At 44.8% G+C, this 16,030-nt stretch overlaps 1 protein-coding gene across 2 annotated transcripts; it reads right to left on the reverse strand.

Annotated features, from left to right (window-relative positions):
* Positions 1-1,488: 1,488 nt before the first annotated feature.
* On the reverse strand, positions 1,489-15,484 carry PDIA4 (protein disulfide isomerase family A member 4). Of its 2 annotated transcripts, none has more exons than XM_068396730.1 (10): positions 15,250-15,484; positions 9,751-9,934; positions 7,837-8,042; positions 7,030-7,168; positions 6,295-6,500; positions 5,016-5,174; positions 3,722-3,873; positions 3,164-3,323; positions 2,839-3,072; positions 1,489-2,283 (listed from the first exon to the last, which is right to left on the reverse strand). In XM_068396730.1, exons 1-10 carry the CDS (start codon positions 15,344-15,346, stop codon positions 1,868-1,870), a joined length of 1,953 nt encoding a protein of 650 aa, XP_068252831.1. In that variant the 5' UTR covers positions 15,347-15,484; the 3' UTR covers positions 1,489-1,867. The 2 variants fall into 2 exon arrangements, with proteins under 2 accessions (XP_068252831.1, XP_068252832.1); XM_068396731.1 differs by having other exon boundaries at positions 3,164-3,320; positions 15,250-15,482.
* Between the last annotated feature and the right edge of the window lie 546 nt (positions 15,485-16,030).

Raw genomic sequence — 16,030 nt, forward strand, 5'->3', positions numbered from 1 at the left:
CTGTGTCTACTTCTTTGAAGAACTGAGTTGATCTCACCTTGCAGGCAGGACAGAGCTTGCTACTTGGCTTATGTATACTTTCTAAAGCTGAAAAAAAGTAACCTCTAATGTAAGCTGGTGCTCAGCTAAGTCTGATCTCCGTTCTGTTGCCTGCACAGACATTTATCACAGATCACGGCCTTTGAAGGCTCTACAGAAAAGCTGCAAACAGAAACTGCAAGTGATGCGAAGATAACGCACTTGTTAAGTGTTTCGTAGGTGAAATATTGCCTAAGCTTAACACGTATCTATACATCTAAGGACACCAGAGAAAAAGCCCTCTATCGTGAAAAGATGAGACTGACAATGCCAGGGCCTGAAGTAAATTATTATACTGCTTTAACACAAAGCAGCAATTGAGATCTGATCCTGGGTAGTTGCTTAGCACTTCCTAGCTTTTGCTGATAAACAACAGCAGCTGAATAGTATTCAAGCACACCCCAGCACTCTGTGGAGATTTGATACCGTCCCCTTCATTCATAATCTCCTGGTGAGCTTTGTTCATTAGCTTCAGATAAATTGTTAATTAAAAGAAAGCCTTCATGCAGTCTCATACGCCTCTAAGAGCAATTTAATAGCAACACTTTGTTATGTAGGTTCACAGTCAGTGGGGAGACATGTCCCTTCAACAGTGATGAGAAGTGCAGTAGGAATGGATAAGGATTATGTACCCCCTTGCAGGCCCTTTTGGGTCCTCAGACTATACCTTAACAGCCACCTCCTGGACATGGGTCCAGTTTATGGACATACCTCAACTGGGACATTCAAGATCAAAATCCACTTTTAAACACACACACTGCCAAGTGGAGCAGAGAGTGGACATGATCATCCTTTGTACATGCAGTAACTGCCACAGGAATGAAGTCCATCAGGAGGTCTCAGTCTGCTTCCCCAAAGAAGAATCACTATCAAACACTTTCCCCTCTGCAAAAAGAAAGGAAATGGTAACACAGACCTGAGACCAGAATCTAAGCGTTACTACCCACTAGATGCTCTTTCTGCCACACTCCAATTACTCTAAGACATACCTGGGAAGACTAAGATATAAACAGGTCAATATGGACTAGTAAAGAGAAGTAAATTAGAAAAACTTGCTATTTTAGCATCACCCTCTTACAGAGGGGCACAAAGCAAAAGCAGACCGTTCTGGAGCACATTTAGTTAGCAACTCACTGTGTCTTATCTCAGCAGGACCAAAGAATTCATCCACACTTTAGAAAAACTCCCATTCTTACCCTCAGCAATGAATAGTGTGATATAGTCAGATGAACAGGTATACAGAAACACAACAGAAGAGAGACTGGCTCAAAACACTGCTCCCCCCAGTAACACCATACCAACAAATAAGACAAATCAATCTGTTTGGCAGAGGGATCTGGTTCTCTCTTTTTAGTAAGATCTTTTAACTTAAAAAACAGTTGCATTGGAGTCAAATAATCAAGCTCAGGATAGTCACAAAAAATAAAGGATGTATTTTTCTCCAAAGATCAAAACCATAACTAATGCAAGACATTCATATCAGAGAAGTTCAGTGTCCAGAAAAAACTTTTCTGCCATATAAAAAAAAGATACTGCAATTGCTTTACTGCTCAAGAATTTCCTTGCTCAAACTGCTTAATTCTCCTCTCATGAAGATTTGTCTGTAACTTGATTTTAACTACAACGTACAAACAATTTTTCTTCACCACCCCCATCTTATCTAAAGCTCTTCTTTTGTTCTGGAGAATTTTCCCTCATCTTATCTAAAGCTCTTCTTTTGTTCTGGAGAATTTTCCCTCATCTTATCTAAAGCTCTTCTTTTGTTCTGGAGAATTTTCCCTCATCTTATCTAAAGCTCTTCTTTTGTTCTGGAGAGTTTTGTCGCATGCTCCTCTATAAATTTGCTCAAATGCTCTAAATCTCTGTCCCCGCCTTCAAATTTAATAGGGTTGTTCTTCTTGTCCCTTGGAGCAAAGTAGATAGTGGGGAATCCCTCCACCTTGTAACGGTCACTCGTCACATCGTTGGCAGTAGCATCCATCTTGGCTATGACTAAATTTTTCTCATTCTTGTATTTTTTGCCTAGCTCGGTGTACACCGGTTCTAGTTTCTTGCAGTGTCCACACCACGGGGCATAGAACTCTATGAGAACATCATTCTTGGGATCCATCACTATGGTATCAAAAGTTTTACCCACTACCACTTTCACAGGCCCTTTGTTATTTTTTGGCACTGGCTGGGACTTCACAATAGGCTTCAGTTTTCCTAGAAGGAAACAAAACACACACCATTGTTAGAATACAGTAAGAGTATTATTATTATTCTTCCTTACCATCTCTCCCAAGAAGAAAGGGCAGGAGTACATCCTCCTGCCAGGGAAAAGCATTGCACCAGTAAGTGAACTCACCTCTGCGTGAAACAGAGGCTAGTTTGCTGGTGATGTTTTAGCACAATAACCTTGTGAAATGTGGGCACAATTTGTTTCACAATTCCCTAGAATCTTTCTCCCTCTTTTTATGGCTGTCTGTCCACAATGTATTGGGCAGTGACTTATTACACTAGTCCCAAATATGATCAGCTCACACTTCAGAGCTGCAAGAACATTTTGGGCTTGCCAAACAAGCTCAGTGTTAGAATATAGCTAGATGCCACGGCATAGTCCAAGCAAAGGTAATGAACTGAGATATAAAAAAGGCAAGAAACATCCAAAAGCTTTAAGCCACAGAACTGTAAGGTTTATTATGTGTATGACTATTGTAGCCATTGCCTCAGGAAAAAACAAAGCAAATGGCTTAGAGAACCCCATTTCAGACACTGTACCTTTTTTGAATGCCAGCACAAATTGCCTGAGTACATCAGAGTCAAACTCTTCTGGCTCCATGGCGTATTTCTTGCCACCTTCATCCAGAACAGCAACATTGACATCCTCTCCACTCTCAAGCAGGCCCAAATCTTTTATTTCAGAAGAATAATCTTCCTCATCAGAAACAGCAAACACATATTCAGGGAAGTCTTTGGCTACTTCCAGGACTTTGCCTCTCCAGTACTGGGTAGCTGAAAAACCAGAACACAACGAGATTAGTAATTTCTAGTTACTTACTGCTTGTAAGTAATGGTGGAGGAACGGTGATCTTGGCTAACTTACCAACACGATAGTCGAAACTGAAGTCTACAGAATAATAGACAACCACCAGAGGACGCTTAGCATATCTTTTAGCATCATTGGAAGGCTTGCGATGACCAACTAGAGGCAAAGCATGTTTTAGCACGTGCTCTTTAATCTCTGAACCATCTGTAGAGTCCTGCTTAAAAAAATTGGGAAAAAAGTTCAGAAAAATGGATTTAAGTAGCATTTCTGTTACATACTACTGAAAACTAATATTGATGCATGCATGAATAAGAAAGAAGGGCATGTTATACACAACGCTGTCACCATATTCTTTAAATCCTTGAGCACTAAAAATAATTTAGCATTCTACCCTTAAACTGAATATTGTAACAGTAAACTATTATTTGAATACATCTGCTCTGGGTTTACTTTATAAAGCTTTCTTGAACAAAGCAATACAATTTCAGGGGACAAACAGGTTGCCTCAAATATCTAGGAGTACTTCCAACATGAAGATGCCAACTGCTCATATACACAAAGAAAGAGAACCTTCAATCCACGCCCAAACTTTCTAGCTTTGGACCAGCTACTCACTTTAAGATCCAAAACATGCATCTTGGGCTCATGCTTTGAGTGAAATTTTTCAGGCTGCATGACAACCAGTTTTCCTGGAGATGCTTTCAATAGTTTTGCAATCTCGTTGCTGAAGGTGTGGTGGAACTTGTAATCTTCTCTTAAACCGTTAGCTGAAAAATTAAGGTTAGGGAGAAGGAAAAATCATCAAGAAGTGAACTGACAGCCTCGGACTGACATCTTGAGACTGCACTGCAAGGAAACTCTCTTCCCTTTCTCAATGGGACACAGAACAATGGAGAGTCTTGGACAGCAGCTCTCATTCGGGGGTGAGAAGCATGTGAAAACACATACAATTTGAGTAGCACTATTTGAATGCTGTTCAACAACCCATCTACTTGGTGAGTTATTCTACATATTCAAAAACCTTGAACAACTTCCAAAACATATACAGTGGAACAGCTATTTGTTTATCAGTCTCCTACCTCTTGGCTTCCCTCCAAATAACAGAAAGTAGAGCTGGAGAGGGACTCACAAGGTCACCTAGTCGATTTATTTACTTTGGGGCAGCCTGGGAAACAGTTCTGTATCTTATCATGCAGGAGCAACCAAAACAGCTCCTAATCCAACTATAAATGATGGCAGCCCCAGAAGCAGGCATAGCCAACGAGAGAAGAATTGCCCATACTGCTCTCAATGCTCTGGCAGAAACCAAGAGTAGCTGCGAGTAGTCTGATCACGTGAGACACAGGGATTGATTAAAGGCACTGAGCCTTCTGCTTAGCCTTTTCTGTGTGGTAGCAAATATTGTCAATGTGACTGTCAGTGTGCCACATCAGAGTTTTTAAGAATAAATGTTGCAGGGAATGGTCTGGCTAAACCAACCCAGAAGTGGACGATCATTCTTTCTCCAGGCCCCCCAGCCCAAACAAGTTTGGGGGAGCCCAGCCTCTGGAACTGTCAGATATGAAACAGACAATAGCAGATGGCAAAGCTAGCAAGGCTTTAAGCCAAGAAGTTGCAATTTGTTCCTCAGCTATGAATTTTCCCTCCTCTCTAGTTTGCATGCTTTTAGGGACACAGTACCAAGAGGAGGTATCTCTTGTGACTGGCTGATACTTTAGTTATAGCCTCAAAACCTCGTGTAAGCTTTTTTCTTGAGTACAAGTGGAAGATCACCCTTCAATCTTCCTCCTCTTATTCCTCTCCAACCTCCTCCACTGAACTAAGACCAGAAATAAAGGATCTCTCCATGCCCAGAGTCCTGGACAGAATCTCAACAAAACATAGATTAATATTTTAAAACATTCTTTACCTGCTTCCTGATAGAGCTGATAGGCTTTGTCATTCTCTTCACTGAAGACACCAATGATGATGACATCATCCCCATCCCTCAGAAATTCCTGTACCTGCTTGGTAGCCTGAATCTGTTTGGATGGAGGACCAGCCTGTTCAATCATGTAGTCGACAATACCTGTGAGACAAGCCCGTCCCCAAAAAGTTGTTTAGAACATTTATTGAACTGAAAGGTTCAGGCATTCCCTCTACAACCTTGTTTAATACCACATTTCCCATTGTCTTCGTTTAGCCCACACCTGGGGCTAAACAATAAAGAGTTTTTCTCTCACCCAATGTCCCTCCCCCAACTGAGGAAGGAAATTGGGAAAAAGAGGGAGACTCGTGGGTTAAAATTGAACAGATTTAATAAAAGAAAGAAACCAATATAAATGACAACACAAAACACAAAAGTATACTTAGCTACAGAGTTGCAGCAGGTTGTTCCAGGAATACCAATCATTGGCAACAAGAAAAAAGGGAGGCCAGCAGAGGGGAGAGCAAAACCAGCCCCACCTCTCCCCAGAAAGTCCTCCCTTTTATAGTGAACTTGATGTTAATGCTATAGAACACACCTGTGGGCCAGCCTGGGTCAGCTGCCCTGGGTTTAGCTGCTAATGACCCTGATCACCATGGCTGGCCACAAACTGAAACAAAATCCCAGTGAAACCAGGACACTCATGCACACCCTTCTTTCTATGCAGCCCTCCCACAGTAACTAAAAGATCAAATGAGCAAGACCACAGTCCAAGTTTTTAAGGCTGAAGTTCTGAATGTTCTCTTTCAGGTTGGTTTTGGAAGAGGTGGCCAAGCATGAGTTCCACAGATATCAGCTGATCTTTCAAGTAACCCTCCTTAAATTCTACACCCTTCACTCTTTCCTGACCCTGCTATGAGCCAAAGTCATACTTGGATAGTCTTAAGTCTTCCCTCTAATTAAAAACCTAATATTGAGCACTTTGCCAGCCCTTATGGCACATTCCAGTGCAATTAAAGGCTGCCATTTGCTCATACTGCCACTGCTTCACCATGTGTATTTAATTTAGTTTATATTAAAAGGAGATATAGTAGCACTGTAAGACATTAAAAAGATTAGAGCCATATTTATACTGTTGGCCTGTGCAGGCACGACAGCACAGTTTTTCAGGTTTCCACAACTACCACTGCTATGATGTTAACCAGACTGCAAGTCCTACAGATACATCAAAACATTTGTGGTCAAGTCCTCAGAAAACAAGAAAAAGAAGAAGTTGCAGTACCATATTTTTCCCGTGGACCACTGTAGTCATAAGGTTTGCCCTTGCGGAAGATTTTCAGAGTTGGGTAGCCAGTAACATCAAACTTCTTTGCAAGCTCAGTTTCAGCAGTAGCATCGACTTTAGCCAGGGGAATAGGAGGTGTGTGCTTGCTGAGCTCCTTGGCAGCCTTCTCATATTCTGGAGCAAGCTTTTTGCAGTGTCCACACCTAGGGAAGGAGAGAGGAGGGCAGTTTTTATAAGCCATGAGTCCTACTAGGTACCTTCTACCTCTGAATTGGGAGAGTTAAGTCTTCCAGAACGGAGAAATTAGAAATGGTGTTATTCAATCTACAGGACACTTCAGTCTAGGAAGACTTGTCTCTCCAGCATGAAGCCAGCCTCTACATCTGGCCCCACATTACTATTGGTAGTTTCATTTTTAAAGGCCATTTTTAAACTAAGGACTGACTCCCTTTGGTTTTCAGTATCTCTCAATGTGTTCCCAAATCAGTAAATAAGGAGAATCTTCAGTGAAGTTTTGGAGACCACCCCTTGCTGAGCAACAGATCCAGTCTAGTCTTCAAGTGATCTGTAACGCGATCCTAGGTCCAGATTGGAACTAAGGTACACCAGAGCTACACATACCTGCACAAGGCAAGCCTCTTTAAAGGAGGCATAACAACAGAAAACAGGTTCACCAAGCCTGTTCAGGTCAGTTGCGCTAGGAAAAGTACAGGTGACAGCCTTCTTGCTTACCATGGAGCATAGAATTCCACCAGGATTATGTCAGCACCATTCACAACTTCATCAAAATTATCCTGGGTCAATACCAGGGTAGCTTCTGGTGGAGGGGTCCAATTGGGGTCAGAAACCTCCTTGACTTTGGCGACAATTGCTGAAATACAGTTCAACAGCTCAATTAGCAAGTCTGCATTATCATACCAGTAGCATATGGAATGCAAGAGTTGGTATCAAGAATTTAAAAGCAGAGTGGCAAGCATGGTCTTGGACCAAAGCTTACATGTCAAGCATACAGAACACTTTCTCAATCAAGCTCCTTTATGTTTTACTTCATTGTTAGTATGGCCAAGAAGGTCTTCTCTTCATCCCACAGAGCATCTTACTTATGCAGAGCACAGATCTGTACTTTGCAGCACTGTAGCATGTGAATTCCATCTCAAAACAGACAGAAAATGTAGTTTTTCCCCTCTGAAGCTGGACACATTCATTAAGCAAGAAACAAGAACAGGTTTTATATACAGCCAACGTACAGACCAGATGTTTCTTATTAGCTGATCCTTCACCAAGCAGGACACTACCTCCTCTTCTAGTCAAGGCATTTCTAGAAACCTTCCATCAGTAACAGCACTACCCACTACCTGCGGATTTGTCCTCTAGCACACCGCCAATTGAGAAGACAGGCAAAATGTCAGCCTTCATGATATTATTCTGCTTAAGATAAAGTAACTCGAGATCAAAGTCCTTCAAAATAGTCACATTAAGAAGCAAGACCATATACTACTTTGCTTTTTTTACAGAGAATTGCAAAGGGCTGCTGCTTACCATCTTCTGTCCGAGAACCGTCGTAGTCAACAGGCTGGCCTTTTTTCAGGATTTTGATGGTTGGGTAGCCACTAACATCAAAACGACTTGCTAGTGACGTGGCTGCAGTAGCATCTATTTTGGCAACTGGAATAGGAGGGTCGTTTTCCTTCAGAGTTTGGGCTATCTTTTCATATTCAGGAGCAAACTGCTTGCAATGCCCGCACCTGTCAGAGGAAGACACGAGTAGATACATAAATGTACGACAGACCTGCAGGGGTATTTTGCTGTTCTGCATTTCCAGGATGTTCACAACATCAACATAAGAGTGATTACCTTGCTATGTTTTCAGATCATGGAAAGATAAACTGTAGCTAATGTGCTGTTTGTTCAAATACCAACTTTTTTTTTCATTCAAAAAGCAACACATTTCCATAAATGTTTTATAAAGTCGTTGTAAATAACCATAACATCCTTTTAAAACAAAATTGCAAACCTTGTACCATCCTTCTCCTTCCTCCCTGGCCCCCCAAATATGGTCTCATTCAGACTTCATTTTCTCCCTAATCAAGGTTCATCTTCTCTACTCAGCACCCTAAATTGAACTAAAGGAAAAAATGAACCACTAGTTAAGTTGGCCTAATGAAGCCTCACACCCACCACGGTATCACAGCACCTGCTCTCTCTCTGGCCACACCAGAACTCTTTGGGAAGAGCAGAGGCTCCTGCTGCAAAAGCTGGCACAACAGAGGATACCAGCATAAGAAAAGCTCAATATAGCTTGACGAGCTGAAGACAAAACCAGGAAAATGAAGAAAAAACGAGGGAAAGTCATGTGTAGCAGACAGCCTGTACTCCTCAGCCTCTCGACTGGTAGGAGGGGAAACAGAAAAAAGAAGAGGTGTTTAGTCTGATGACCACATGTCTCTCTGCTTGGATAAATTAAGCTTCATGTTCAGTTTTCATGCAGGCAAACTACAGCTGCAGAGGTGGGATTCTCTGTAATGAGAGTGGCATTAGTAAAAATGCAACTCCACCTCAAGCAAGATGATATTCTCCCCTCTATTCAAAGACTAGGAAAGGATAAATGAGTAAGTTGTCTTTACATCACCAAGCCACAAAGGAAGAGAGGTTCTGGCTGCAACACTAACTCAGCAACTTGACTGCAAATACATTCTACTCCTGTTTTTTCCCTGCTAACCATCCCTATTATTTTTGTCCGCAAGAATGTAAGAGAAGATACATTCTGGCCTAAATTCTTTGTCTCAGTTGTCTGCATGTAAATCCAGTGTAGCTCCCCTGAGCACACTGGTGTTACTCTGTGTACCCTGGTACGCCAGCAGAATTATCATCGTTAGGTAGATGTATGAGGCACTGTTTAAATTGATAAAACAAGCAAGCTATGTCCTTACTGACACCACCACACCCTGCTGGCAAGGGCAGGGATTTGAAAACCTTCTAGCAATTCCCCTGCTAGGGAAGTCTTCTCCATTCCTCCATCTAAATGAGCAAATGCACGAGTTCTCAGTAGGCCAGCATAAGGACACGATAGCAGGCTGCAAGACCACACTGCAAAACTTTTCTGGGGCTCACTGGGATGATCTCTGTTCCCTGACAGCCACAGAGCAGGGATGGAACCAGGGCTGTGCTTGCCTTGGCATGGGATCCTTCAGCATGACCCACATCTGTGGAGAAAGAGCAGGCTATTGTCTGTCACATGGTAAAAGGAGCAGGGAAAAGGGTACCTCCACACCACCAGAATCGTCTCCTACCCTGGACTATGGCAGTCTACTGCTTCTCCTGCAGACAAGCTACTCCTACATCATCTTTAAAATTGGAACCCAAGATCGCTTTTGAGGAGTGTGTCTTGTCAGAGAAGCCTGCAACAGCCACCCCATCCTGCACCTAAGGAGGTACCGCAGGCTGTGAACCCACCATGGTGCATAAAACTCCAGCAGCACAGTGTCCTTGTCTGCAGTAAAGGTATCAAAGTTTGCATCATTCAAGACTAATACGCCATTTTCTTCTTTAACTTCAGAATCATCATCATCATCATCATCATCTTCGTCATCTTCATAATCATCATCACCGTCATCTTCAGCTTCTTTAGTAACGGATTCTGGAAAAGTGAAAGTAAAAATGCAATATAGATTAGATAGTGTCAAGACTAACATTAAAATAACACTACCAGGTTAAAGGTGGATTAAGTATATCCTGTGGTTAAAAAAAAAAGTATCAACACAGGTTAGTTCCTGCTCCACACACAACAGCTACCTCAGGTTGCAAAGAGCTTGGACTCTGATGTTTGACCAGTCCAGTTTCATTTCTGTCCACACTACACCAGCTAACAGTATCAAAATTTCAGTAAAGTGTCAACATGTATTTCACTCTTCAGGGCAAACAAAATGGACACAACAAGAATTAACGCACAGACCTCTGTGACAATTGCTACCAAGCTCCGTTGGGTAACTCGTCACAGAATCACAGAATCAATCAGGTTGGAAGAGACCTCAGGGATCATCGAGTCCAACCATTGCCCTGACACCACCATGTCAACTAGACCAGGGCACTAAGTGCCATGTCCAGGCTTTTCTTAAACACATCCAGAGATGGTGACTCCACCACCTCCCTGGGCAGCCCCTTCCAATGGCTAATGACCCTTTCTGAAAAGAAATTCTTCCTAATGTCCAACCTGAACCTCCCCTGGCGAAGCTTGAGGCTGTGTCCTCTTGTCCTATCGCTGGTTGCCTGGGAGAAGAGGCCAACTCCCACTTCACTACAACCTCCCTTCAGGTAGCTGTAGACTGCAACAAGGTCACCTCTGAGCCTCCTCTTCTCCAGGCCAAACAACTCCATCGAAATATGGGAAGCGAGTCACCAGATGTGTTTTGTTGGGCAAGAAGGGCACACAGATGATACCTAAATTCAAACAGAAGCCCTCCATCATGCAGCAAAACAGCTGTCCTTCAAGCGCAGCAACTTGTGGTTGGAAAAATTAGGTATCTTGTACCAAAAAAGCAGCTATTATCTGCCCCCAATGCTTCCCTTGTACCCTTACTCACTACATCTGTAACACCACAACTGCTCTGCCCTGCCTGTCTGAAGGTCTAATAAACAGACAGGCTTGCTATGAACTCAAACGCTATCATTTCACTACTACCAAGGTGGGTTAGAGGCAGCATTTCAAATTTATGCTTCTGTTCCTGACCACTCAATCCCCCTCCTGCCACCTCAATATATCTTGCTTTCAGTTACAGCGATGTTTCATGAAATCTGAAGCCAGGACATTTCAACTGGTTCAATCCTTGTTGGCTTGGAATTTAAGATGATTTCTTTAATATTTCATCTTTCACATGTTCCTTTAAACTTTTTTTTTTTTAACTGCTATCAATTTGAGGCAAGCAGACCTTCCTGAATGACTTTAAAGAAATTTTAGTGACAGAACAAGTAATGAAAATACCTCATCCCAAATGAAAACTGTGCAACAATGAAGCTAAGGCCCTTTTAACCACTAGACATTACAGGATTAAAAAAAAAAAATATTAAGGTTTCTTGTCCAAAACTATTCTCTCCTTAACTTTAATTGGCTTCTGACTAAGCTGACATGAGTTACTGCAGTAGGACAGCAAATCATGTAAGTGTAAGTTACTTATTCAGGACAAGAATTCTGAAAATATTCTGATTTCACCTGGAATTTGAAAGTTAAGAATGATAAATATGTAGCATCCAGGTATGAAAAAGTGATAAAAACAAGCCCCACTATTCTCAGACCAATGGCAGACCATAGGAACAAGCTCACTGTGGACAAAATTATGCTGTTAAATTGCAATAGCCATTTTTCTGTTAGAAGAAGGTATTAAAAAAATAAGCCTACATGCTCCCAGAAAACAATATGTGCCCTTGGAGAAAATGCATTAATTTTAATTAGAACCCAACTTTATACACCGCCAAAATATTAAAGCTTCTGATGAGGGAAGAGATCCCAGGAGATCATTTATCACACAACAGTAGTCACCTGGATTAAGTTTCTTTAACAACTGCTACTGTTTCATCTGGTCACAAAGCAGCTAAAAGCACTATTTGCAAGCGGATAATGCCTCCTGTGTCACTGCCTCTGAGCACTTACAGTGAAAGGGCTGAACTGTCAAACAGCCTTGAAGTGAATCTCGGCAGTCACAGAATCAACCAGGTTGGAAGAGACCTCAGGGATCATCGAGTCCAACCGTTGCCCTGACACCACCATATCAACTAGACCAGGGCACTAAGTGCCATGTCCAGTCTTTTCTTAAACACATCCAGAGATGGTGACTCCACCACCTCCCTGGGCAGCCCCTTCCAATGGCTAATGACCCTTGCTGAGAAGAAATTCTTCCTAATGTCCAACCTGAACCTCCCCTGGCCAAGCTTGAGGCTGTGTCCTCTTGTCCTATCGCTGCACTGGTGAAAAAGCTAGCTTTCAGGGGGTTTCAGCAGTCAAAACTTCTGCTTACATGCACGCCCAGCAGTTTTGAGGGTGATGTTTCACCACAGTGTTTTGTGGTTGGTCTGTGCCTGAATTCCCAGCGAGTTGCTCAGTGCCCGTTGCTTTTCCAAGCAAATCACTTTGGACTTGATATTTCCTGTCACAAAGGAATTTGAGGAAAACTAGCCAGCCAGTTCTGCTCATGCACCTCCGAAACTAACCACCAGGCTGTGACTCTCATTCCTACTTACTATGCTAACTACTGGCCCCCAAGAGAGAGAGAAAAAGACCACTGCAACTACTGTGGCACAGGCTCATGGTTTAGAAAAACAAGAACAAAGCTATCACCTACAAAAACACCCTGCACAAGTGGAAAATGTTAAACCACTAGATCTAACATCCATCACTGAAATTATTCTGTGTCTTTCACTGCTGGTGTCTGCGTAGCCTGCCAACAGAAAACTTCCTTGGCAGTGATACGTTACTTCCTTGACAGTCACAGGCATTACACACACCCACTTCCTCCTCCTTGGAGATGGAGGCAGGATAGTAGCACCTAACAGCAGGACTCACCCTCTGTAGTCTCCAGTTCACAGATACCTAGGGCTACCATAGCCACCTCTAACACCCCCTTTAGTGTTGGGACTGAAAGACCTGCTTCAAGGACTTGAGCAAATATGGGAGAAGTAAGCAGGACTTTTTTCATTAAGAGCAAGAAACTTTCCTCTGCATTAATGATTTACAATTTGAAGAGAACAGACATAGAATGAGTCTAACTGTGACACCTGAAATGGCAGAAGTAGCTAATAAATATTTGCATAATACAGCTCATGAAAATAAAATAGCTGCACCCAAACTAAGTGTCTTTGTTTCTTAAAGCTACTTGCAAAGCAGGCAGACAAACCAACAAGTGACAGCTGTGGCTAAAACCTGCCCTCCAGTAAAATATGCACCACTCCCTTTTACTCCAACAAAGCATTTCCACAAATTTTAATGCATTATCACACAAGTCATAAAATATGATGAAGATGACACTCATTTTAAGACTTCAGGTACACGATGCTGTAATTCTTACAGTAACTTCACTGAACTTTCAGCATTTATTGGAAGTCTGGCCTCCTTTTTCTTCAGGAGGGCGAATCCTGCATGGAAAAGCCACATCCAGACATCAACGACTTCTAGATTCTGCCTGAAAGTTTCCTTTTGAGGAGGGCACTGCAGTGTCTGTTTCTCAATTGTATGAGCTCAGTTTTCAGAAACACAGAAGTCACGACTTGTAATCTGTTGCCAGGGTATTCAGAAGCCTTTTTATGAAAGCATCTTCCTCAGTCTTTTCTGTAGTGGATCCTCTACACGATCCCTCCTTTTCCTTCTTCAGGATGCAAAGGGTGTAACGGTCATGACCTAGGCTAATCTCGCTGTGAGCATATTTGCCTCGCTGCCCTAGTCAAACTTCATTCCAAAACCACACAGTGCAACAAGCTTGGTTTCATCTGAATTTTTCTTCTCCTGAATAATCAATTTACAACAGGTTAGCTGCTTGTTGCAAAGTAAATTTGCTCAACTTCCTACAGGTCTGCATTTCAAGGGCAAAAGTGGAAATGTCTAACTATGTACATTTTTAAAGCAAAGGCGTGGTAAAGCCTAGTTCATGATTTATATACAGTTCTGAGACACGCAAAAGAAATAGGAAAATTATTCAAGCTGTGCAATGGATTAGCGTTTAACCTGCACCCAGGAGGAAATACTTTCATCACTGTGCATCTTTGATCCCAAGAACTCACATAATAGCACACATGAGAAACGCTGGTGAGAGCCTGTCCCACAAGAAGCTGAGATACTGCTGTCAGCCACAGGACCCAGGTTTTGCTGTAAGATCACACATGTTACTTCATCATTTGAAACTAACAGGGGAAATCAGTACTGGGCTTTATCACACGCTACGAAGCGATGATAACCAAGTGTTCTAGCTAAAAGCAGAGAAATGGACATAATACAGAATCTTCCTGTGAAGATTTTTTAATTCTCAGCTGAAATATATGTATCTCTTCACTGCAGATGCTATGCCCTATAAAAAAAAAATCTCTTAATTATCCCACAGATCATACAGATAAGGTACCTGACATAAATGCATTTCTCCAAGTTGCAGTGCCTGTTCACTGAGCATGAATTTGCAGGACAGGAGTTCAGGAGGTCATTCATAATCCGGTCTCCCTGAACGCCCTCTAATACTTAACATACAGCACTGTTAACATAGGAAATGTGAAAGATGTCGGATTTCTCCAAATCCACGTGAAAGATGCTTAAAGCCAAAAAAAGAAGCACCTTTAAATGCCCGTCTCCTACGTGCAGGCGCTAAACTTAAGTCAGAGCAGCTTTGTTTCAGCTAATTTTGGAAAGGAGAAGACACACATCAGTGAAATTCAAAGACAATGGGAAGAGACACCAAGAAACTCGCAACACACGGCCTTCCTTCTGGGAAAAAACAATCGGTTTGAAACACCCAGAATGCACAAACCCCCTGAACTAAGGGGTGAGGAAAAGAGCGCTCCGTCGGATAACGAAACTGCAAATTTACTGGTAATTTAAAAGCCACTAATTGCCCACATGGCTAATTGCTGGCTTTTAATTTCAGAAGAGGCGAGGCAGAGCTGCCGCACAGCGAAGGAGAAACGAACAGCGCTGCTACAAGCAGGCCCCCCCCGAGGCCTCGGCGCCTCCACGGAGGGGGGTCAGCACCCTGCCTCCGCCGGCTCAGCCCCGAGGCCTGCGGGGAGCAGCCGGCCGCGGCGCCTCACAGGGCCCGGGCTCCCGGCGCCGGGGCCACGCACCCACGTCCCGCGGGGGCGGGGGAGGCCCAGGCCACGCACCGGCGGCCGCGTCACCCACCCGCCGTGCGGTGGCCGCCGCCAGCCCGTTCCCCACCTCACCCGCACGCAGCCCGTGCTCACCCCCCGCCCCCTCTCGCTCACCTCCGTCGTCGTCGTCCTCCTCAGCCGCCGCGCCCCGCGCCAGGAGGGCGATGTGCACCAGCAACAGCACCAGCACCCACAGCCCCCTCGGCCTCATCCCGCCGCCGCCGCCGCTCCTCAGCCCGGGCCGCTCCAACCTCGCTCCGCTCCGGCCCCCCCGGCGGGCCGCCGCGCCCCCTGATTGGCTGCCGCCCCGCGGCGCGGCCGCCAATCGCCTCGCGCGCCCCTCGCGAAGCGGCTCCGCCGCGCAAGGCCCGCGCGCGCGTCGCGTGGAGGGCTGTAGCGCGGAGATCCCGGCGCCCCGGCAGCAGCCGCTCCGCCGCGGCGGGAGGCGAGCGCGGGCGGGCGAGCGGAGCGGGGCGGCGCGGGCGACTCCGCGTGTAAAATCAGACGCCTGCTCTGAGGTGCCTCCGCCCCATTGGCTGCGCCGGGGCCACCAACCGCCGGCTGCCACGCGGGTGAGGCGCAGCCGCCCTGGGAGCGGAGGGGAGGTGGCGTTCCCGCCCCCAAGGGCGATAGGCCACATCGCCCTTCGGGATTGGCGGGCTGCCGCCAGGGGGGCGGGAAGAAGGCGGGGAGGGGCGGGGCCATCGGGAGGCGGCAGCCTGTGAGGACGCGCCGCGTGCGCGGGGCGGGGCTTCTGCCGCGCGGGCGCGTCGCGTGCGCCGGGCGCCTGCTGGGGGCGGGGGCGCTGCCCTCAGGCGCGCGGGTGAGGGGGCGCGTGACCGCCGGCCGCCGTCGTTGGAGCTGACGGCGGTGGCGGAGGCCCTGAAGCTGTACC

Source organism: Nyctibius grandis, chromosome 3 (genome assembly GCF_013368605.1).
Source record: "Nyctibius grandis isolate bNycGra1 chromosome 3, bNycGra1.pri, whole genome shotgun sequence".
In the NCBI taxonomy this organism is placed as follows: Eukaryota; Metazoa; Chordata; class Aves; order Nyctibiiformes; family Nyctibiidae; genus Nyctibius; species Nyctibius grandis.

Excerpts from the sequence above, each read along its gene's own strand:
- PDIA4 (XM_068396730.1), bottom strand. The coding sequence starts at position 15,346 with ATGAGGCCGAGGGGGCTGTGGGTGCTGGTGCTGTTGCTGGTGCACATC. Across the intron at positions 8,043-9,750 it reads CTGGAGTTTTATGCACCATG|GTGCGGGCATTGCAAGCAGT; the intron begins GTGGGTTCACAG and ends TTCCTCTGACAG. Across the intron at positions 5,175-6,294 it reads TGGTCCACGGGAAAAATATG|GTATTGTCGACTACATGATT; the intron begins GTACTGCAACTT and ends CTTGTCTCACAG.